Below are 26,270 nucleotides of genomic sequence, written 5' to 3' on the forward strand. Positions count from 1 at the left end.
ATCTTGCAACCTGTACAGTGCAATTACTGCTTTTGTTTTGCACAATGTGTGCTGAATCACACTGAGACTGTGGAAACTGATCTGTCTTATCTTTAAGTGAGAACTGGTGAAAATTCTCATTTTGTTTATGAATTTTGGCATTGTTTTTAGCAATCCTATCATGTGGAAGTTTTGCCATCCTTTCTAAATAAAAACTGTTAGTTGTTTCTTTGGTTTTGATGGATCTCCTATTTGAATCTTCAATTTGCTGCAATATTTGATCTTCATCTTCAGACAGCTAAAAGAAATTTAGTAATTTTGCTGTAAATGATGCTTTAATTTTAAAAAATCATTCAATGACTTCAAAGCAGACATTCTTAAATTCACATCATGGAAAATTTCAAAATACAGAAGAGACTTTGGCAGGTGGCAAGTCAACCTGGACTTTTGATTTTTAAAAATCATGGAGGTTATGGATTTTTTAAATAACAAGAACAATAATGATAATGACAATCCTTGTATTAAAAATTCAAAAGAAAGGGTCGGCCCTGTAGTGTAGTGGTTAAGTCAGGCGGGCTCCACTTCAGCAGCCCAGGTTCATGGGTTCAGATCCCATGGACCTACACTACTGCCAAGCCATACTGTCTTGGCAACCCATATACAAAATAGAGGAAGATCGGCACAGATGTTAGCTCAGGGCTAATCTTCCTCAGCAAAAAAAAAAAAAAAAAAACAAAGAGGAAGATTAACAACCGATGTTAGCTCAGAGAGAATCATCCTCACCAAAAAAAAAGAAAGAAAGCAAAAGAGCTAAAAAAGAGAAGGGGAATTTTGTCTCTTATCAGTCTCTATAATCACAGGCTACATCATCCCCCTACCCTTTCACACAGAGGAAACGATATACACCACACTCTTCAACCACTTAAAAAGAATGGAGTAGAAGTAATAACTTCAAAAGAAACAGTTGACACATATAACTTGTTCAACTATTCACTCATTGACTTTAGTCAAAAAATATCTATATTGTATCTTTTATGGGACCAGTCTCATAAAAGAAACAACTTAAGGAGAGTATCGGCTAACAGAAAATCAAATAGACAAAATGAAAATTAAACAGCAATAAATATCACAACTGTTACATAAAAAGTCAAATTTTAAGTACTTTTAATAGGTTTATATTTCAATTTACTAGCTTGAATTTTTCAACTTCACAAAAAATTTATCTCTTAATTACTGCACTAACCAAAATATTCTTTTAGTGAAAATCTTATATAAAGGTACTGATTAGCCAAGCTAAAAAAAAAAAAAAAGGCAGAGTTAACATTAAAAACCAAAATGAGGTATACGTCTCAGTTGTTTGGCACTGAAATAGGAAAAGTAAGCCCAAGAAACAGCATTAAGACTGGCTGCACACAAATTAGAGAAAACAAGCTCAATACATTTGTTTATTCAAGAAACAAGTATTTTTTAGCATCTGCAATGCAAGTGAAGCAGACACAGTTGCTGCCCTCTTAAAGCACACGTTCTCATTGGTGGAAATGGCATTAACCAAATAATCACACGTGTGCATATGTAATGACAGAATGAGAAAAGCACTATGAAAACAAGTATGATGGACCTTGAGAGGATAATTGAGGGGCCTAATTTAGATTGAGGAACCAAAGAGGGGCTTTCAGAAGTAGCGACATATTTACGCTAAGACCTAAAGGATGAGTAACAGTAAGGCAGAGGAAACAGGATATATAAATAAATGCCCTGAAGCAGAAAAGAGACTGATAAACTAAGGAAAGTGAAATGTCATACGTGTGGAGTGTGGTGAGAGAGGGAGAACACCAGAAGTTGAAGATGTAGCCAGACTCTAAAGTAAAATAGAAATCCACTCATAGGAATAACATGATTCAATTTAAGTTTTCAAAAGATCATGATGACTGCTAACTGGAGAAAAAGTGGAACAAGAGTGGAAAATAGATCTCTTAGGAAACAACCACAATAGTTCAAGAACAAGATGATGGTACCTTAACTAGGGTATTGACACCAGAAGTTGAGGAAGTAGATAAATATGCCAAGTATTTTGGAAGTACAATTGACTGAATGAAGTGATGGAATGAATGTGGTTAAGGAAGGCAGATGAGGCAGAAAGAAATGACAGTTAATTACTAAGTTTCTAGAGTGAGCAATTGAGTGGACAAAAAGGTATCACTAATATAGGAAATATCAATAAAACTGACTTGGGGAGAAGAACAGGGGAATTCAGTTTGAGGAATAAAAATAAGGAGATATTTGTGAAACATCCAAGAAGAGGTATCCGCTAGGAAACTGGACATCTAAATAAGGATCTGGGCTAAAGTCATAAAGCTGAGAACTGTCATCAACTAGACAGTATATAAGTCATTGGAGCACATAACATCATCTAGAGTTTGGAATGTAGGTTAAGAGAAGAAAAGGATCCTGCAGCAAACCATAAACACTATGACATTTATATAGGAGGAAGGGTGGAAGAGAAGTAGACAAAGGCATAAAGTAGCACTCAAAGAGGTATGAAAAAACCAAAAGAGTGTATCATAAAAGCAAAGAGAAGAAAATGTTTCAAAAAAAAAGAACATAATTTCTATTAATATTACTAAAAGTTCTTGTAAAATAAAAACTTCAGTGTCCAATGAATTTGACAAAATAGAAATCACTGGGGTCCTTCCTTAGCAAGAGCAGTTCAGATGGAAAGTGAGAGACAAAAGGTGGACGAAATGAATACGGAAGAATTGATGGAGGAGAATTCCATTAAATGTGATTTATGAGAAATGCAGCATTCCCACTCAGAACATAGCATGTCATTCCAATTATTCAGACGACAGTCTTCAGTAACACTTTAGTGTTTTCTTCATATAAGCCTTAAGGTTTTCTTTTTTCTATGTATTTTTGGTTGTTTTAGGGTTTCAATTCTTATGAGTGGGTTCTTTTAAAAACTCTTTTAAAAGAAACACAACTTTATCATATACACACACACATATCCTGATAAGATTGGCTTCTGTCAATAATAATGAACACATTCATTTATACTTTAATTTTATATTTCTGTTTACGTTCTTACATTTTTAATATTTTTCATTTTTTGTTTACATTTATATTTCCACTAGTTATTGTCTCAACTATTTGTTTCAGAATGTAAACGTACACTATGAGATATACAAAGAATTCTAAACTAGTATAGCATATATTAATAAGCAAAAAAACGAAAAGCATAACTTACCATCTCTGAACTAGAACTGAAACAACTATCTGTGGGCCTTGGAGAGTAACTGGTAGACCAACTACTCTGTGAAGACTCAAGATCTGAAAACGAACATTTAACTCATGAAGAATGGTATTTATTAATACTCTACTAAATATATACACAGGCAGCAGATATCAGCTGGTAAAATAAGTTTAGCTAACATACTGCAGAGCATTTTAAAAGTGTGCCAAAACTAGTTAAAACTTGAGAAACTCCGCATCTTGGATTTCTGACAGAGTATTACGGGTTTATTCTACACTTAAAAGTTTTTCATCTACAAGTAAAATAAGGGTACATAAGGCAAGAAAGGAGAACAGAGAAAATTCAATTGATTTTTTCTAATATACTAACAATGTTTTATGAACAAATAATTTAAATAATAATTTAAAGTGTCAACCTACAGGAAGGAGGAATAAGGCAAGTTGATTAAGTCCAAAAGCACCAGATATTTGCTAATCTAATAAACGAAGCTTCCTTGTACAATAAAAGCTGTATTTAAAAAATCAACTCAAAGCATCCAGTCCGATATTCTTTCATTATGTGCTTAATGTGTTCTCTTATGATAGCAAGTAAAGTTTAAAAATAGGCCTGAGAAGTAGGTCATGACTCCTCACAATGCATAAATACTGTAGACCAAGAGGGACGTGCATTCACACTAAAGTAGCAACAAAAACAACAAAAAGTACCTACCACCAAATCTAACAAGAGACATGCAGAATCTACTTGAGGAAAACTTTAAAGTGCTTAAAGGTGTTCTAAACAACTATTAAAGATACAAAATTAGGCTGAATTAACAAAAAGACATCCCTTGTTCTTAGATAGGTCTACTCAACATCATTAGTATAATAATCCACACTAAATCAATATATACACTTAGCATTTTCCTGATCAAACTAAAATATTTCTTTGGAGCTACACAAGTTGATTTTAAAGTTTATATAAAAAATAATCAAAATTAGCCAGAAAAATTCTTTAAAAAGTACAAAGGGAGGTGTAACTGTTTTAGAAATTAAGCATACTATAAAGCACTTACCATAAAAATAGTACAGTATTAGCACACAAAGATTAGGAAAGACCAGTAGAAGAGTAAAGAAAGCCCAGCACATATGAAAAGTTAGTACATAAAAAAGGTGGTATCACAAATGCCTAGGGAAAAGATGCATTTTAAAAACCTGAATCAATACACATCTCACACCTTAAATCACAATAAACTCTAAATGGATTAAAGATTTAAGCGTAAAAATATAAAATCATACTAACACTAGAAGAAAACATTAAGTGAATTCATTTAACCTGGGAGTGTAGAGTCTTTCTAATCAAATCCAGAAGTATAAAAGAAAAGATGAATAAAATCAACCACATAAAAAAATACATTAATCCTTTGGCAAAGCAGGAGATATCATAAGCAAAGTCAAAACAAATCAAAAACCAATAATAAACTAGGAGGAAATATTTGTGACATATCACAAAGACCTAAATCTCTTTAATATATAAAGAGTTCTTAAATATCAAGAAAAAATATACCAAAAATTCAATTGGTCAAAAGACATGAATGGAGACTTTAAAGAAAAAGAAATGAAAACAGACATTAAATATTTTTAAAAGACGCTCAACTTCACTTATAGAAAAAGAAAAGCAAACTTAAACTGCCATCTATCCGTCTGTCTACCTATCTATTTTTATAAAACTCACAAAAATTCCCAAGTTTGAACACAATCCCTATTGGTGAGGCTGTGGAATAAAAAGGCACATTTCTGGTGAGATTGCCAAATGATGCAACAGGGAATTTGGTAATATCTATCAAAATTGAATTTTGGCAATAATAACTACACAAAAAAACAATGCATCCCCCCTTTGACACAGCAATCCTACTCCTAGAAATTATCCTGAAAATGTACCTCCACAATTAAGAAACATATACACAAAGTTGTTCACCAAGCATTGTTTATAAGAACGCAATACTGGAAACAAGCCAAATGTCCACCAACAGGGCATGACTGAATAAACTATAGCCCATCCACATAATAGATTACCAAATTGTCATAAATAAGGGATGAAGAAATGTCTAGTACTAAGATGGAGAAATCTATAAGAAACTTACTAAATAAATGAATCCATTTAATTCATCTATAAAATATCCTATATTATACAAAATATCCTATACTACATTTAAGTGAGAAAAGTGGAGAACTAAGACTCATGTGAATATGTGTGTTTATATATTCTTAGGCTTTATTTTGAAGAAAAACAGAACACAACAAAACATAGTAAAATGATAAACCATAAACCAATAAAAAAGTTACTCATATGAGGCAAAAGGAAATAGGGCAGACAAGATAGGATAGAAACCAGACTACTGGTTTACACTTCAAAAATTTAAATTAAATCCAAAAGAAAAAAGTTGATAAAGATTTCTAGGTATCCTAGCAAAGTAGATATCCGAAAGAATCATTCCATCACAGAATATCTAAAAAGTACCACAAACTATTTTTCATAAAAAGACAGTATAGACTAAAATGACCACTCAAATATGAAGTATTTGCTACACACAGCCTACAAGCAATTAGAATCTAGTATATATATATGAAAGATATATAGGATATATACATATATATCTACATATAGAAAAGATATATCCTATAAGGAAAGCCAAACTTTCTAAAAGAAATATGACCAATAGACATGAAAGGTATTTCACAGATAAACAGGGGTGGCAAATCAACCTAATTAATAATGGGAAATATAAATTAAAATTACAATGAAATACCAGATTCCAACAATGATAAAAAGCTGATCCAGTGTTAGTGAGAATATGTAACAACTAAGAGTCTTAGCTCCTGCAAGTGGGAGTTTAAACTGGCACAACTACTTTATAAAACAATTTTGTATTACCTAGAATAGATGAAGATGCGCATAACATTTGAGCTAACCAATTCTACTCCTTGACTCATATTCAAGAGAAATTTTTTATACGTGTGCCAGGAGAAATGTCAAGAATTGTCCAAGTAGCATTGTTTATTATAGCAAAATATTCAAAACAATCTAAATAACCAATGCCAGAAAATGTATAAATTGAGGTACATTCACACAACAGAAGGTTGCATAGCAGTAAATAAATAATGAAGTATATTAGAGTCACAAATATCAGAGTGGGTGAACAAAGAAAAGCAAGTTGTAGCAAAATATACAGCATTTGCCTCAATCTGTGAACAGTTCAAAACCAAGCAATGTAAAAGTCTATGTGTGATACCATAAAAACAAGTTCAGGATAATAGTTACCTCTAGGGGGCAGGATAGGAAATGCAATTGAGAAGATCTTCAAATGTACTGATTACGTATTATTTCTTAAGCTACAACGTGAGTACAAGGGTATCTATTTTACTATTATTCACTAAAATGTACATATATGTTACATATATTCATCATGTATAACACATTTTATAAAAGATAAAAGTAGTTTTGAAGACAATTGCATTACTAGTATATTCTAAGATATCTAGGAAACATATTTGCTGGCAAAAACCTAAAAAAAAAGCACTTAAAACAATTTCCACTTAAATGTTAGTTTTTTTAAAAGAAAAAAATTCACTTATACTGACAGACTTTCATAGTAGAGCTTGGCCTGCCTTTTAAAGAACACATTCCTCCTTTTTCCATCAGAATCTAAAAGAAAAATAAAATTTAAGAACTCCTAAGTATACACAATAATATCCACTTATAGCTCCCTTTTCACCCCACCAAATCATTTTACAGTACTCTTCCTTCATATTACTTTAATTCCACAAAGATAATTTTAAACTCACAAAGAAAAATTTGCCTATGACAAACAATAAAACAAAACAAAATTGAAATTCATTTAGAAACAGCAAGCAACAGAAGAGACACTTGATAAGAAATGAATTGACAAAAAAGAAAGGATTCAGGTAATCATAACAAATGCAGCTGAAAAAAGGAAAAGATACTAAAGCAATTTGGAGATTTATTCTGTTTTTCTTTTTCTAATTTGTTAAGTTGGATATCCAGTTCATTTATTTTCAGGTTTTTTAAATAGTAAAAGCTCTTAGAGGTATCAATTTTCTACAGAACACACCATTGGTTTTGGTTTTCATCAATTTCTATGTAATTTGTAATTTATTTTCATTTCCTTTTCTTTTTTTCTTTTTCAAAACCAGAGTGTTTCTTAATTTTCAAGAAGATAAGGGAGGTTAAGCAACTTCTTTTCCTCTTCTTTAGTTCTAATTTAATGAATTTTTTATTAGAGAATATGGCTATGAATCTCTCCTTAGATAAATCTCTTAGACTTTCTTTGTGGCTTACTACATGAATTAGGTTTGCAAATATAGTAGGGACTTATAGAAAACATATATTCTTTGTTGGTGGGATATACAGTTTTTGATAGACAGATAAGTAGCATAAAGGAGAAACCATCTAGTTGTTCACCAAACATGTTTCCCTTTCCTTTTAAGCATACAGCTAAAACACACTTCCTACCCCCCCTTGGAGTTGGTTTGGACACGTGATTTAAGTTCTGGTCATGGGTAAAGTGGTGTACACCACTGCCAGTGCTGGCCCATAAAAATTTTCTCCACAATCCTCCATTTCCTTTTCCCTTCCGCTATACCCAGTATCAACAAGTTGGAAACCTACCAGTTGAAGATACCAGAGTCCCTACCAGCTTGGAGCCCTGAATAACTTTGTCGAGCAAAGCCTCTTTTCTAACCTCACTATTTAATCATTTAAAAAGCCTTGTACATTCAACTCTTAGAATATTCAAGCCCCAAACCTGCACCAGTAAGACACAAGCTGAGAAAGCTATATAGACCCCCAAGACAGGCAAACACTCCAATATCCACTTCAGATCTGTTGATAGAGGATAACAGACAAATAAAATGGTCCCAAAGAGAAGAAACTAAATTATTTAAGGAATTTCCCCATCCTCTAGGATAGCAAGATTTTCACACAATGTCTGCCCAGCAGGATTTCATGATCGGTATGGATCAGTAACTCTGTATCACCTCTTCTTCTCCTTTCTGAATGGGCTTTTCATTGAATTTTTACTCTCCTCGTTCCAATAATATATATTTTATTTTTATATATCTTGCCATCTTTTTATTTTTAACCTCTATTATTATGTTCTACATGTTTCTTGAAAAACTATAAAGATTATTTTTTTCTTCTCAATTTGATATTCTTGGAATCTTGTTAAGAAAAATCAACCTCTTTATATTTCATATATTAATTGCTAAGCAGGTTTCATTCCTTACATTTTACCTTTCCCATTTATCTAAAAGTTGTTTCATTCTTTCCCATCTTGATCAGGTTTCCTAGTGTGATATCCCCACTCCCTTGAATTCTGAATATCTTCTACGTGTCTTTATTTCTCTAGTGATTACCTTCCCATTGGTAACAACCATAATTTAAATCTTATTCCTCTACTACTTTAAAATTAAATAAGTTCCAGTTTAAGATGGCAATGTAGGAGGATCCTGAACTCACCTCCTCCCACAGACACACCAAATCTACAGCTACATACAGAACAATTTCCTCTGAAAGAAACCCCAAAACAAGCTCAGAGACTCCCATACATCAGGGGAATGAGAAAAAACCCACAGTCAAATGGGTAGGAGAGGCCGAGACACAATCTTACCATAAACCCCACCCTGGGCATGGTGATCCACAACCAGGAGGGAACCCACAACTCTGAGCTTCTCCCCAAGGAGTGAATGGCTTGACCCTCATATCTGGTACTTGAACTTTTAAGACCTTCACCAAAGAGATAAGCCCCCAAAACGTCAAGTTTTGAAAGCCAACAGGGCTTGTGTCCATGAGACCCACAAGGCTACACGGAACTGAAAAACAGTTCCTAAAGGGCTCGCACAGGCTCACCATGCTGCACCCCAGGGCCTAGAGCAGAGGCAGCTCACTGACTATCCAGTCTTTCTGTGAAACAAGCCTATTAGCTTATCCTCATAGCTGCAAACTAAGAGTCAGGCTTCTAATTAAACTCACATCTAAGGGCTGACTGTAATCCTCTCCAGTGAACTCGGAGGCTGGGTACCATCTTTCCACTCTCCCGCTGCCTCGCTCATGGTCACCAGTACCTTGCAGAATGGAGCTTACATTTGAGGGTCCCACAGGACTGTAACAAATGGAGAAAGAGTTCCTAACTGGCTATCCTCCAGGGCAAAGCAAAGAGACAGTAGATTGAATCGCACCCCAATCCTTCTGTGAGAGAAGCCTATTTGCTTATCTTAAATCTTTGGCCTAAGGAGCAGGCTTCTAATTTAACACACATCTACAAGCCTACTGAAATATTCTCCTAGGACCATAGAGCCCAGCGGACACCATCTTCACAGTCCAACTCTGCCTTGCTCCAAGTCACCAGTATCTCCCAGAAAAGAGCTTGTGCACATTGTCTGGAGGCCCAGTTTTCGCAGCTGCCACCCATGGGATGCCCCTTGATCAGCTGGCTCTGGTAGCCAGCAAGGCTTTGAAGGGGATCAGAATTGGCCATCTGAGCCAGCCCTGATGGCCTAGTGGTTGAAGTTCGGTGTGTTCCACTTTGGTGGCCTGGGTTTGGTTCCCGGGCATGGAACCACATGACTCGTCTGTCAGCAGCCATGCTGTGGCGGCAGACCACATAGAAGAACTAAGACTTACAACTAGAATATACAACCATGCACTGAGGCTTTGGGGAGGGGAAAAAAATGAAAGAGAGAGGAAGATTGGCAATAGAAGTTAGCTCAGGGCAAATCTTTCCCAGAAAAAAAAAAAAAAAGAATTTGCCACCCCAAAATGTGTCTCTTTGCCTTGATTATTTTAAGCACAAAAGAGTCTTTGACTCTTTGAAAGAAATTCTGACCTTCCCCCTAACTGCCTGAAAGAATTTAAGATAGAAGGGCCTGTCCCAGGAAGGAGATATCACCATAGATAATTCTAGGTGTGGTAGACAGAAAGACATCTAGCAAGGGCCATTTTATCAAAAGATCTCTTTCAGTTCCCATTGTCTACAGATGGCCCAGCAAACACTTGTGTATCAAACATTTCCATTTCCATCGTCATGTAAATTGCCTTCCTCTCCTTTGAAGTCCCAAACCACTACCCCCAATATCCTCCTTTATCTTTAGCTGAAGATGGTATTAAGGTGGCAATTTCAGCCACTCCAGCAAGATTTTCCTGGGTTTCTCCCATGTACATATGTTATCAAACTTTGATTTTCTCCTGTTATTCTGTCTCATGTCAATTTAATTCTTAGACCAGCCAGAAGGACCCAGAGGGTAGAGGAATTGTTTTCCTCCCCTACAGTTTACGTTCACAGGTCCCACAGGACTGTAATGAACAAAGAAAGAGTTCCTAACCAGCTACCGGTCCAGGGCACAGCAGTGAGGCAGCAGACTGAAATGCCGTCTTTCTGTGAAAGAAGCCTATTAGCTTATCTTCATACCTGTGGCCCGAGGGACAAGCTTCTAACTAAGCACAGACCTAGGGGATAATTGCAATCCTCTCCAGAGACCAGGAAGCCCAATGGTTACCATCTTCACACTCTCCATCTGTCCCACCCTAGGTTGCTAATGTCTCCAAGAAAGGAGATTGTGCACATATCTAGCACCAGGGTTTCTGTGTCAGCTGCCCAAAAGACACATCCCTTGATAGCCTGGCTCTGGTGGCCAGCAGGGCTTGTGTTCATAGATTCAACAGGATGTCAGCAAACAAACAGTTCTTATATGGCTATCACACCAGGGCTCAGAGCAGACGAGCACACAGAAAAGCTCATGTCAAAGTCTTCCCATGAATGAGGTATATTTACATACTTCAAAAGCTGCTGCATCAGGGTCCAGTTTCCAATTAGACTGAATCTAGATGTTGACTGAGATCTTCCCTATTGGGACACCGGCAGGTTTTTGCACACCCTCAAATACTGGGAGCCACTAAAAATAAAGTAGACTGCTTGAACAACCACAAAGGTTTGAGAGACAACCAAGAGCTACAGCAGGGTTGAAACATAAGGTTCATCTCCTGCACGAGGCCACTTCTTCAAGACTAGAGAGGTGGCTGTTTTACAGAATGCATGGAAACCAACACAGAGAATCAAGGAAAATAAAGAAACAGAAGAAGACATTCCATATGAAAGAACAAGATAAAGCCTCAGAAAAAGACCTTAATGAAATAAGTGATTTACCTGATAAAGAGTTCAAATTAGCCATCATAAAGATGCTCACCAAGGTCAGGAGAAAAATACATGAACAAAGTGAGAATTTCAACAAAGAGAACATAGCGTAGAAAGTATAAGAAAAACACCAAAAATAAATCACAGAGCTGAAAAATACAATAGAAAGGTAAAAAATAAGACTAGATGAAGCCAAAGAAAGGATCAGTGAACAAAAAGAGAGGGCAGTGGAATTTACCCAATCAGAGGAGCAAAAAGAAAAAGGAATGAAAAAGAATGAAGATAGCCCAAGGAACTTATTGACAACATCAAGTGGACTAATATTTGTATTATAGGGGTCCCAAAAGAAGAAAGGGGCAGAAAATTTATCTAGAGAAATTATGACTGAAAATTCCCTAACGTGGGGAAAGAAACAGACATCCAGATCCAGGAAGCCCAGAGAGTTCCAAATGAGATGAACTCAAAGAGACCTCACCAAGACACATTATAATTAAGTTATCAAAAGTTAAAGACAAGGAAAGAATCTTAAAAACAGCAAGATAAAAACAACTTGTTACATCCAAGGAAACCCTCATAAGACTATTAGCAGATCTTAAGCAGAAACTTTGCAGGCCAGAAGGGAGTGGCACAACATATTCAAAGTGCTGGAAGAAAAAAACTGCTAGTCAAGAATACCCTATCCAGCAAAGCTGTCCTTCAGAATAGAAGGAAAGATAAAAAGTTTTCCAGACAACCAAAAGCTAAAAGAGTTTATCATCACTAGACTGGCCTTACAAGAAATGTTAAAGGGACTTTCAGCTAAACCGAAGGGCCCTAAATCAGTAACAGGAAAACATATAAAATTATAAATCTTACTGGTAAAAGTAACTATATAGTAAAATTCAGAATAATCTAATGTTATAGGTGATGGGTTAATCACTTATAAAGCTAGTATGAAGGTTAAAAGACAAAAGTACTAAAAATAACAACTACAATGATTTGTTAATAAATACACAAGATAAAAAGATATAAGTTGTGACATCAAAAACATAAAACTTGGGAGGGCAGTAAAAATTTAGATCTTTAGAATGCATTCAAACTTAAGTTTTTAAGAACTTAGAATGTTATAAGTTGTTTTACAGAAGCCTCATGGTAACACAAAGCAAAAACCTACAGTAGATACACAAAAGATAAAGAAAAAGGAATCCTAAGCACACCATTACAGAAAATCATCAAATCACAAAGAAAGAAAAAAGAAAAAACAAAGGAATTACAAAACAGTCAGAAAAAAATGAACAAAATGGCAATAAGTCCACACCTATTAATAATTACTTTAAATGTAAATGGACTAAATTCTCCACTCAAAAAATATGGAGTGGCTAAATAGACTGAAAAAACAAGATCCATCTATATGCTGCCTATAAGAAACTCACTTCAGAGGTAAGGACACACACAGTCTGAAAGTAAAGGGACAGAAAAAGATATTCCATGCAAATGAAAACCAAAAAAAACCTGGCATAGCTATACATATACCACACAAAATAGACTTTAATACAAAGAGACTTGGAGACAAAGAGAGTAAAAGAGACAAAGAAGGTCATTATATAGTCATGCACCACATAAAAACGTTTCATTCAACAACAGACTGTGTATACAACAGTGATCCTTTAAGAAAAGTAACATATAGTCTAGGTGTGTAGCAGGCTATACCATTGAGGTTTGTGTAAGTACTGTAAGAGAGGAAGAAATTTTCCTCTACTCTTCTAGGTTTTTCTGGCTGATCTAAAAATTAAATTGACACGAGACAAATTAACAGGAGAGAAACAAAAGTTTAATAACATGTACACATGTGAGAAACACAATAAAACCAAGTAACTAGCCAAAGCCTTCACCTTAAATATCATCTTCAGGTAAAGACAAAATAAGATGTTGGAGATGAAGAGAGTCAGGGACTTGAAAGGGAAAGAAGGCAATTCACAGGTAAGTGAAAAGGAGCAAATGCTTAGAAAACAAGTGTTTGGCCACAGAAACAGAAAAACACAGAAGGGAGTCCAAAAATCAGGCTTTTCTAGGTGCCTTCCTGTCTATCACCTAGTTCATGTTATGCTAAGGTGATAGCTTGCTTCCTGAGACAGCTTTTTTTAATCTGAATTCTTTTAGGCAGTTAAGGGGTAGGTTACAAGACAAACTTTCTAAGTCTTTTTTTCTCAGAAATAGTCAGCCTAAAACAATCCTCACGTTAAAGAGACACATTTTGGGATGGCAAATTTTGTTCCCCTTTAGTATGCTCTATGAGGTTCTCACAATGATGAAATTGCCTACTGACATATTTCTCAGAATGTATCCCATCATTAAGCAATGCATGACTGCATAATAATAAAGGGGTGAATCCAACAAAAGGATATGACATTTGTAAATATTTATGCACTCAACACAGGAACACCAAAATAAATAAAACAAATATTAACAGACCTAAAGAGAGAAAATATACAACAATACAACAGTAGGGGACTTTAATACCCCACTTTCATCAAAGGATAGATCATCCAGTCAGAAAATCACTAAAAACATATTGGCCTTACATGGCACTTTAGACCAGATAGACCAAACATACATACACAGAACATTCCATCCACAAGCAACAGAATACACATTCTTCTCAAGCACACAAGGAACAATCTCCAGGATAGACCATATGTTAGGCCACAAAACAAATCTTAATAAATTTAAGAAGACTGAAATCACATTAAACACGTTTTCTAACTGCAATGACGTGAAACTCAAAATCAATTACAAGAAGAAAACTGGAAAATTCACAAATATGTGGATATTAAATAACATGCTCCTGAACAACTAATGGGTCAAAGAAGAATCAAAAAAGAAATTAAAAAAATTTCTTGAGACAAATGAAAATGGAAATACAACATACCAAAACTTATGGGATGCAACAAGAGCAGTTCTAAGATGGAAGTTCCTGGTGATAAATGCCCACATTAAGAAACAAGAAAGATCTCAAATAAACAACACAGCTTTACACCTCAAGGAACAAGAAAATGAGCAAACTGAACCTAGTTAGTAAAAGACGGAAATAACAAAGATCAGAGTGAAAATAAATGAAATAGACACTAAAAGACACTAGAAAAGATCAATGAAACTAAGAGCTGGTTTTTTGAAAAGACAAACAAAATTGACAAACCATTAGCTAGACTTAACAAGAAAAAAGAGAGAGGACTCAAATAAATAAAATCAGAAATGAAAGAAAAGCCGTTACAACTGATATCACAGAAATAAAATGCATCATAAGACACCATTATGATTAATTATACAACAACAAACTGGACAATCTAGAAGAAAAAGATAAATTTCTAGAAACATACAACCTACCAAGACTAATTCATGAAGCAATAGAAAATATGAATAGACTTATTACTAGTAAAGACATCAAACCAGTAATCCAAAACTTCCCAATGTCAAAAGTCCAGGACCAATGGCTTCCACTGGTGAATGCTGCCAAACATTCAAAGAAGAATTAATACCTATCCTTCTCAAACTATTTCAAAAAAGAGAAGAGGAGACAACTCTTCCAAACTCCTTTTATGAGGCCAGCATTACCACGATATCCAAACTAGTCAAGGACACCACAAGAAAAGAAAATCACAGGACAATATCCCTGATGAACATACATACAAAAATCCTCAATAAAACATTAACACTTCAATCTAGGTGAATGGCACTATCCCATCAACTACCCATTTACCCAAATAATAAATCCAGGTCTCCTTCAATGTTTTCCTTCTCCCTTAACTAATCAACAACTATCAAATCAAGATCTTCTAAATCTTTGTGATAGCTCTTCCCTCATTTCCATCCTTACTTACACTGCTCAACTTCAAGCCCTCATTATTTTTTGCCCTGCCTTGAGTCATGCCACTTCTCAAATCTCTCATTGTTGCTAGAGTCAACTTTTTAATACTCAGATGTCATCAAACTCCTCTACTAAAATTTTTTCAGTGGCTCTGTTTGGTGACAGAAAATAAAACTGGTATATGTCATGTAAAGTCTTTTATGATCTAGCCCTTTATATTGTCTAGAATTATCTTTTGCCATTTCACCATCACTTGTAATTTACACTATAGTAGTAGCAATAACAACAACTGGAATGAAGTTACTTTGCAGCTTCTAAAATAAGCTATACTCTCTCACTTGTTAGTTTCTATCTATGTTGCTTCTTCTTCATAGTATGAAGGCAGTTTGTCCGTTTGGTAAACTTATTAATTGATATCCAGATCAAAAGTTTTCTCCTCTATTACATCTTCCTCCTGACTAGCCATGAAACTTAGAATTATTTTTTACTTGTCTCCCACTGCCCCTTGTACAAACCCCAATTGGAGCAATTTATCTAAATGTATTATATTTTTTTCTGTTTCTGTCTAGCTACTAGACCATAGCTTCCTAAAAACAGGTCCCATGTCCCTTCATCTCTGTACCTTGCAGAGTCTAGTGCATAACACAATATAAGCTTCATAAGAACAAAAACTGTTTCTTCACCACTGAATCTTCAGTGTCTAGCATACAGGAGAACGACAATAAATTCTATTAAATGAATTAATGATATGTACTCAATGTACATACTGAAGACAAAAAGACAAAACAATTAATATAGTTGAAAATATACAGTCAGATAAGACAAAAGTTTGAATCCTGGCTCAAATGTGTAACTTTGAACAAATTATTTAATCTTTCTGAACTTGAGTCTCTTTTGCTGTGAAGAGCTTACAGGATCTGGCTCTTGTAGATTAGAACTAAGTGAAACAGAAACTAGTGACCTACTCAACAAAGAATTCAAACAAAATATCATGAGGATGCTCACAGATATGCGGAGAAGAATGGATGAACACAGTGAGCACATCAGCAAAGAACTGGAAGATATAAAAAAAAATCAGAAATGAAGAATACAATACTCAAAATGAGAAATTCACTCGAGGGACTCAATAACAGAGTAGAGGAAGGAGAAGAACGGATCAGCGAACTAGATGAAAGACTAGAGGAAATCACCCAAGCAGAACAGAAAAGAGAAAAAAGAATTAGACAGAATGAGAAGAGAGTAAGGGAACTCTGGGACAATATCAAGAGTGCTAACATTCGGATTATAGGGGTCCCAGAAGGAGAAGAGAGAGACAAAGGGACAGAAAGTGTATTTGTAGAAATAATAGAGGAAAATTTTCCTAACCTGAGGAAGGAAACAGACATCCAACTTCAGGAAGCACAGAGAGCTCCAAACAAGAGAAGCCCAAAGAGGCCCACACCAAGACATATTATAATCAAAATGTCTAAAATTAAAGACAAAGAGAGAATCCTAACAGCAGCAAGAGAAAGGCCGCAAGTGACATATAAAGGGAAGCCCATCAGACTATCAGCGGACTTCTCAGTCAAGACCCTACAGGTAAGAAGAGAATAGCACGACATATTTAAAGGCTAAAAGGAAAAAACCTACAACCAAGAATACTCTATCCATCAAGGTTGTCATTCAGAATGGAAGGAGAGATAAACAGCTTCCCAGACAAGCAAAAATTAAAGGAGTTTATCACCAAGAAACCAGTTCTGCAATAAATGCTGAAGGGACTTATTTAAGTGGGAAAGCAATAACCACAAATAGAGATAAAAAAAATTATCAAAAAAACCCAAAACAACAACAACAAAAGACAGGCAATAAAATCACTAGTAAGGTAAAAGGACAGTAAAGGCAGCAGAACAACTACCTGTGAAGATAATATGAAGGTTAAAAGACAAATGTACTAAAATCACCTATTTCAATGATAAGAGGGTAATAGATAGACACACACTAAACACAAGACTATATATGAGGTGAAAAACATAATGTGGGAGGAGGGGAGTGAAAAAGTAGAGCTTTTAGAAAGACGTCAAGCTAAAGAGTCTATCTACTCAATATAGACTGTTACATGCACAGTATATTAAATAGGATCCTCATGGTAACCACAAACCAGAAACCTATAACAAGCAGGACAAAAAGTAAGACAAAAGAAATCAAACATATTACTAAAGATAACCATCAAACCAGAAGGGAAGAGAGCAAGAGAAAAAGAAAGGAACTGAGAAGAACTACTAAAACACCCAAAAAAAGAAAAAGTGACAAAATGGCAATAAACACATATTTATCAATAATTACTTTAAATGTCAATGGACTAAATGCTCCAATCAAATGCCATAGGGTGGCCAACTGGATAAAAAACCAAGATCCATGTATATGCTGCATACAAGAGACACACTTCAGACCTACAGACACTCACAAACTGAAAGTGAAAGGATGGAAAAAGATATTCCATGCAAATGGCAAAGAAAAGAAAGCAGGGGTAGCAATGCTTAGATCAGACAAAATAGACTTTAAATCAAAAACTGTAATAAGAGACAAAGACGGACACTACATAAAGATAAAGGGAACAATCCAACAAGAAAATATAACACTTGTAAATATCTACACACCCAACATAGGAGCACCTAAATATATAAAGCAATTATTAACAGACATAAGAGGAGAAATAGACAGTAACACAATAATAGTAGGGGACTTTAACACTCCACTTACACCAATGGATAGATCATCCAAACAGAAGATCAATAAGGAAACACTCGCCTTAAAGGACACATTAGACCAGATGGACTTAGTAGATATATACAGAACATTCCATCCAAAAACCACAGAATACACATTCTTTTCAAATGCCCATGGAACATTCTCCAGGATTGATCACATATTAGGCCACAAAACAAGTCTCAATAAATTTAAGAAGATCGAAATAATACCGTGCATCTTTTCTGACCACAAAGGTATGAAACTGGAAATCAACTACAGAAAGAAAACCAGAAAAGCCACAAAAATGTGGATATTGAACAAAACGCTACTGAACAATGATTGGGTCAATGAAGAAATCAAAGAAGATATCAAAAATTTCCTGGAGACAAATGAAAATGAAAACATGACACGCCAAAATCTGTGGGATACAGCAAAAGCGGTTCTACAAGGGAAGTTTATAGCAATTCAGGCCTACCTCAACAAAGAAGAAAAATCCCAAATAGACAATCTAAAAGCATACCTAAAGGTACTGGAAAAAGAACAACAAACAAAGCTCAAAATCAGAAGGAAGGAAATGATAAAAATCAGAGCAGAAATAAATGAAAAAGAGACTAAGAAAACAATAGAAAAAATTAATGAAACCAAGAGCTGGTTCTTCGAAAAGATAAACAAAATTGACAAACCCTTAGCTAGACTCACCAAGAAAAAAAGAGAGAAGGCTCAAATAAATAAAATCAGAAATGAAAGAGCAGAGATTACAACGGACACCTCAGAAATACAAAAGATAATAAGAGAATACTATGAAAAGCTATACGCCAACAAATTGGATAATCTAGAAGAAATGGATAAATTCTTAGAAACATACAACCTTCCAAAACTGGACCAAGAAGATGTAGAAAATTTGAATAGACCGATCACCAGTAAGGAGATCGAAAGAGCAATCAAAAACCTCCCAAAAAATAAAAGTCCAGGACCAGATGGCTTCCCTGGTGAATTCTACCAAACACTCAAAGAAGAGTTAATACCTATCCTTCTCAAACTCTTCCAAAAAATTGAAGAGGAGGGGAGGCTTCCTAACTCCTTCTACGAAGCAAACATTATCCTGATACCAAAACCAGACAAGGACAACACACAAAAAAGAAAATTACAGGCCAATATCACTGATGACCATTGACGCAAAAATCCTCAACAAAATACTAGCAAATTGAATACAACGATACATTAAAAAGATCATACATCATGATTAAGTGGGTTTCATTCCGGGGATGCAGGGATGGTTTCACATCCGCAAATCTAACAACGTCATACACCACATTAACAAAATGAAGAATAAAAATCACATGATCATCTCTACAGATGCAGACAAAGCATTTGACAAGATACAGCATCCATTTATAATAAAAACTCTAAATAAAATGGGTATAGAATACCTCAACATAATAAAGGCCATATATGACAAACCCACAGCAAATATCATTTTCAATGGAGAAAAACTGAAAGCTATCCCTCTAAGAACAGGAACCAGACAAGGATGCCCGCTGTCACCACTCTTATTTAACATAGTATTGGAAGTCCTAGCCAGAGCAATCAGGCAAGAAAAAGAAATACAAGGGATCCACATTGGAAAAGAAGAAGTGAAACTGTCACTCTTTGCAGACGACATGATTTTATATCTAGAAAACCCTAAAGAGTCCACTAAAAACCTTTCAGAAATAATAAAGGAATATAGTCAAGTTGCGGGATACAAAATCAATGTACAAAACTCAGTTGTGTTTTTATACACTAATAACGAAGTAGCAAAAAGAGAAATTAAGAATACAATCCCATTTACAATTGCAACAAAAAGAATAAAATACCTATGAATAAACTTAACCAAAGAGGTGAAAGATCTCTACACCGAAAACTATAAAACATTGTTGAAAGAAATCGAAGAAGACACAAAGAAATGGAAAGATAGTCCGTGCTCTTAGATTGGAAGAATTAACATCGTTAAAATGTCCATACTTCCTAAAGCAATCTATAGATTCAACACAATCCCTATCAAAGTTCCAACAACATTTTTTACAAAAATAGAACAAAGAATCCTAGAAGTTATATGGAACAACAAAAGACCCCGAATAGCCAAAGGATTCCTGAGAAAAAAGAACAAAGCTGGAGGTATCACACGCCCTGATTTCAAATTGTACTACAAAGCCATAGTAACCAAAACAGCATGGTACTGGCACAAAAACAGACACACAGATCAATGGAACAAAATTGAGAGCCCAGAAGTAAACCCACACGTTTATGGACAGCTAATATTCGACAAGGGAGCCAAGAGCATACGATGGAGAAAGGAGAGTCTCTTCAATAAATGGTGTTGGGAAAACTGGACAGCCACATGCAAAAGAATGAAAGTACACCATTCCCTTACACCATGCACAAAAATCAACTCGAAATGGATTAAAGACTTGAATGTAAGACCCGAAACCATGAGACTTCTAGAAGAAAACATAGGCAGTATGCTCTATGACATTGGTCTGAGCAGCATATTTTCAAGTCCCATGTCTGACCGGGCAAGGGAAACAAAAGAAAAAATGAACAAATGGGAGTACATCAAACTAAAAAGCTTCTGCACAGCAAAGGAAACCATCAACAAAACGAAAAGAGAACCTAACAATTGGGAGAAGCTATTTGCAAACCATATATCAAATAAGGGGTTAATATCCAAAATATACAAAGAACTTATATAGATCAACAACAAAAAAACCAACAATCCAATTAGAAAATGGGCAAAAGATCTGAACAGAGATTTCTCCAAAGATATCCAGATGGCCAACAGGCATATGAAAAGATGCTCAACATCATTAGCTATCAGGGAAATGCAAATCAAAACTACAATGAGGTATCACCTCACTCCGGTCAGAATGGCTATAAATAACAATACAGGAAACAACGAATGTTGGAAAGGGTGTGGAGAGAAGGGAACCCTTGTTCACTGCTGGTGGCAGTGCAAGCTGGTGCAGCCACTATGGAAAGCAGGATGGAGTATCCTCAGAAAATTAAGGATAGATCTACCATACGATCTAGCTATTCCACTGCTGGGTATTTATCCAAAGAACTTGAAAACACAAAGGCATAAAGATCCTTGCACCCCTATGTTCATTGCGGCATTATACACAATAGCCAAGACTTGGAAGCCACCTAGGTGCCCATCAAGGGACGAATGGATAAAGAAGATGTTGTATTTATACACGATGGACTACTACTCAGCCATAAGAAATGACGAAATCTGGCCATTTGTGACAATATGGATGGACCTTGAGGGTATTATGCTGAGTGAAATAAGTCAGAGGGAGAAAGTCAAATACCATACGATCTCACTCATAAGTAGAAGATTAAAAACGACAAAAAGAAAAAAAAAACACATAGCATTGGAGATTGGACTGGTGGTTACCACTGGGGGAGGCAGGAGGACAAAAGGGGTGATTAGGCTCACATGCGAGGGGATGCACTATAATTAGTGTTCGGGTGGTGAACATGATGTAATGTACACAGAATTCGAAATACGATGTACATCTGAAAAAAATAAAAATTTAAAGAAATAAATGCATCTAGATTGTTTTTTCTCAAATAAACACATTATAGTTTCTGAAAAGGCAATAATTTTATTTCTAGACCTAAACTATAATTTCCCCAGAGTAAGAAAAGTAGCCTAAAAAGAAATTTTTCAATAAAAGCTAACCTTAAATGAAAGTACACTGCAAATACTAAAATATGACATGAATTATCAACTGACTTAATTGGAAAGATAATGTAAAATGTACTTTACCTCACCAAGTCCAAAGTTCCACGACTGCTTAAAAGGCAATTCTTTCAAAGGGACATTACCCCTAGGGTCACAAATAAGACAGTATTAAAGTTTGATTTATTCTCTCTGAAAATTATTGTTCTAAATCATGGTTCCCAAAGTTGGCTACAGATCAGAATTATAAGGGAAGCTTTTTAAAAAATACATAAGCTCCATCCTAAGGGTGTGGGTCAAACTTGGTATTTTGTATTTTAAAATCACCCCCTTGAGTGATTCAGTTCTGCACCCAGCTTTGAGAACCATGTTCTAAAATCACTTTCATAAAGTACATTTTAAAATTCAAGGTCTAACATGCTAGTTTTCATTCATAAGTTTCTGAACACCTGGAAGTTTGACAGCAAAGAACCTAATTTTTTTACTTTATTAAATAAGTTGTGAATGTTTTATTTGTTGTGCCAATCCCATAAAAATGGCATATAGGTATTCTTTTTACAAATAGATATTTTAAATATTTCCATAAGAAAGTACTTCTAAAATAAAAACCTATTCTAATTCATGATTGTTAATTACCCAGATTTGACTAAACCACAATTATTACCAAGAAAGTTAGGACTATTCCAAAACTACAAGTTTTCTTTAATTAAGTATAACTGCAGTCCCATAAACTCTTGATATGTTTGCTTATGCCATTAGCATCTGAATTCTATTACTCCCTTGTTCTGATTCTATACTAACCAAGCCACCTTCCCATGGAGAGCTGCCAAGAATTAGAAAACATGCTTATCATGCCAGTAAACATTCCTATATAAGTAACCCTTCTATTTCTTACTGTAAATTAATAAATTGACATTCTGGTGAGTGTGTAAGTTTCTTGAACACATAAGTCAGTCTTCTCAAATCTAATTAACACTAAGATTCAGATAAGATGACGGCTTTGTGCTGGCAAATACGAGCACCATACTCTCAACTAGGGTGATATTACTAAGATTCTGACAACTGGTAAGCCTTTGTAGAGGCCAGTCTGCCCACTCTGAGACAGCAACACCCCTACCTCACATTGCATCAATTCAACCCTTCAATATGCATTATACTAGATGCTGAATTGCATTCCCCAGATTTACCTGAAAACTTACAAACGGTTCATTGGATATATCTGGATTGTCTTCTGTGGTGCCTTCTCTTGGTAATCACTTTCAAATTTTCCTTTAAAAATAAAAGTATGCATTGAACTAAAACTCTAGCACAGACTAGTTCTTTTTTTTAAATTGGAAGCTTATTAGCATGACCCATATGGAACGAAATCACTGGTCCACACAATGTCACATAATAGAATGTCACTCTATTTTCAATTTTATACTCCTCCAAATACACACACACACACACACACACACACACACACACATATCTATATTATATATAAATATGTACTAAAAACAAAAAGACCAATAGATTATTACCCTTCTCGTGTATAACACCAACCTTTTTTTTCAGAGCTGGCTGGGAAACTATCCTTCTCAAAAGATGTACTAAGATTATTTCTTTCATGATCGTTATACTCTTTCTGATAGTTCTTGTTTGGCTGACACTTTTCTGGGTAACTTGTTTTATTAAAAGTAGAATTACTAAAAGTCAACTCTGGATTTGTAAAAATACTTCTAATGCATCTCTCAGTGGAATGGCTTTTATCAGAACTAGTGACTGCACAAATATCTCCCATACTGTCAAAACCACACTTGTCAAAGGTTTTCTTTATACTCCACCGATCTATGTTTAATAAATTGATCACATTTTCACTAATAAAAGAGTCACAATTCTCTGACAGAAGGCTGGGTGTTGGCTGGTTCGCATCTTCAAGAAAATTTGAAACCTCTTTCCTATTTTCTTCCAAAATATGTTGTACTGACTATTTTTCAATAATGAAGTCTGACTGTCTTCTCTCATCCATGGTTCCACAATCTTCACCTGTAACTATATCAGGTCTTTCAGTAAGGAAATTCCGATTTCCTGGACTTTGAGATAAATAAAAACATATTTAACAAGAAAAGCATAGGAAATTTTCATTTAGAAACTTAAAGTTAAACTCTTAGAGAACATACTGAGTAGCTACTAACATTTACCTGGACTATGTTTTCAGTTTTTTATTTGAATAAATAATATTGTTTTGGGTGGAAATTTGTCTAATGTGCCTCAGTGAGTATGAAAATAATCTACACTTAGTTTTGTATTTCAACACAAAAAAAATGTGTTGAAATGAAGTATGATGTGGTTCAATTCACTGTTATATTAACAAAATATGACCGACCTATATCATGTCTTCTGTAATAAGGTCTAGTGAATACCCTAGACAACCACTGCATGTAACTGCTGCTCTGTTTAATCAGAGAAAGATATTTTGAACACACTGCAGGGAAAAATTATCCCCAGTGTTAAAACATCAAATCAGAGTTATCAGAACACTATAACAGATATCTCTCAACCTAACAAGGATATAAAAACAACTCTGAAGTTCCCAAGGGAGAGCAATACAGATACAAATGCATATATATGTAATAAAGCCAAGAGATAAGATGAATTAGATGAAAAGGTTAGCCTAGATAACTTATAAGTTCCCTTCTAATGTATAAAACATAATTCTAAGTTATGTCCAACTTGTATAAAAGAATCAAAGCTATTACACGAAATAATTAAAAATCAAGATATTCTGGGGCTGGCCCTGTGGCAGAGAGGTTAAGTTCACACGTTCCACTTCGGAAGCCCAGAGTTTCGCCAGTTCAGATCCTGGGTGCGGACCTAGCACACTGCTCATTAAGCCATGCTGACATGGCGTCCCATATAGCAGAAGCAGAAGGACCTAAAACCAGAATATACAACTATGTACTGGGGGATCTTGGGGGTAAGCAGAAAAACAGAAATAAATAAAGATTGGCAACAGATGTTAGCCAATATAAGATTGGCCAAATAAAGATTGGCAACAGATGTTAGCTCAGGTGCCAATCTAACAAAAAAAAATCAAGATACTCTGGATTTTGTTGCCATTGACTATCCACAAATTTACTTAGGGGTGGGCTGTTCCAGAGATTGGAGGTACCAAAGAAATTTAGAAAAGAAACATAGACTGCTAAAACTGATTGATTTCCAATTTTATTTTTTAAGTTACTCATTAAACATCTAATGAGCAGGTCCACCTGCCGTGTTCCAGGCACTATGCCACGTATTGGGGACAGAGAGAGAAAAGAATTCAGTTTGGCATTAAAGAGAGAGAGAGATTTTGTCCAGGAATGTTCATAGACCGTGATCCTACACTGTTTCTCAATACGGGTCTTAGTAGTGTTTTGAGCAGAATAATGTTATTCTGTGATATCAAACGCATAACCTATAGCACGCAATAATATACACCATTCACACCAGAGAAACTGTATTACTTTAAATGAGAAAATAAATGTAAAAGCACTTCATAAATTAGAAAGCACACTACAAATGTAAATAATCATTTTTAAACAGCATTTTAAGCATTCTGACTCAGAAGAATCACTCACTGAGAGATCTGGAGAACAGAGAAATGTATAATGCACAGTTATTGCTCACAAGAAATAGTCTGGAAGGGGAAAGAAAAACTAGAAAGTGATAAGTGCTATTCTACAGCGTTACGACAGTAAATAAAAGAAATGCTTTTACTTGAGAAAAATCAAGTATGTGGCATTTGAGTTGGGGACTGAATGTTGGGAAGGATTGCTACTTGTAAAGATGACAGAGAGAAATGATGCTAAAAATATAAAAGCCTTACTAAGATAAATCGATCCAACTTCTTTAACACTTTTTCCTATAGATAAAAGTTCATTCAGTTATGGACTACAATATGGATAAATTTATTATCTAAATAAGGCTTTTATGTGCATTAAACAGATATTTAATGTATGCCTGCCATGTGGTAGGGAGATAATACAGCTTATATTCTAGTGAAGGAAGATAATATCAAATAAATAAGATAACTAACCATTAATAAGCACAATGGATAAAAGAAATAAACAAATAAAAAAGATAATTACAGCAGCTTTATAGGTGCTACAAGATCAGACGATGGAACAACTTGTGTTGGAGGTCCTTTTCAGATAGCTGGTCAGGAAAGTTCCTAGCAAAGAAGTGATAAATAAGCTAAAGATACAGAATGATTAGACATATAAAGAGAGGAGTATGCATACTGCAGGGGGATGGAATAAACACAAATACAAGATTTGCAGCACATGTGAGAAACAAAAAGAAGAGGAGTAAAGCTAGAATAGAATCAGTGAAAGAAAACTTACGGCCTAAGGCTTAAAAGGTACAAAAGGGCCCAGATCATGTAGAGCTTTATTTTTGAAAAGAGCAATAAGAAATATTGAAAATTGCTAAGTACAAAAGTAAAACTCTCTTGCTTTTTGCCTTAAAAAATATCAGTCTGACTGCTGGGTGAATGCGAATATCCTGATTTCCATCTGGCCAAAATGAAGTTAGAGAA

The 26,270-nt window shown here is 35.0% G+C and overlaps 1 protein-coding gene across 1 annotated transcript in view; it reads right to left on the reverse strand.

Annotated features, from left to right (window-relative positions):
• Positions 1-224: 224 nt before the first annotated feature.
• Positions 225-26,270, reverse strand: part of LOC123276113 (uncharacterized) — a 153,296-nt gene continuing 127,250 nt past the window's right edge. Inside the window, exons 9-13 of the mRNA XM_070506539.1 lie at positions 23,255-23,784; positions 22,897-22,978; positions 21,797-21,857; positions 3,224-3,306; positions 225-277 (exon numbers count right to left, since the gene is read on the reverse strand). Of these exons, the coding sequence (XP_070362640.1) occupies positions 23,679-23,784 (106 nt within the window). The 3' untranslated portion in view covers positions 225-277; positions 3,224-3,306; positions 21,797-21,857; positions 22,897-22,978; positions 23,255-23,678. The remainder of the gene's footprint in view (positions 278-3,223; positions 3,307-21,796; positions 21,858-22,896; positions 22,979-23,254; positions 23,785-26,270) is intronic.

Source organism: Equus asinus, chromosome 3, assembly GCF_041296235.1.
Source record: "Equus asinus isolate D_3611 breed Donkey chromosome 3, EquAss-T2T_v2, whole genome shotgun sequence".
Taxonomy (NCBI): Eukaryota; Metazoa; Chordata; class Mammalia; order Perissodactyla; family Equidae; genus Equus; species Equus asinus.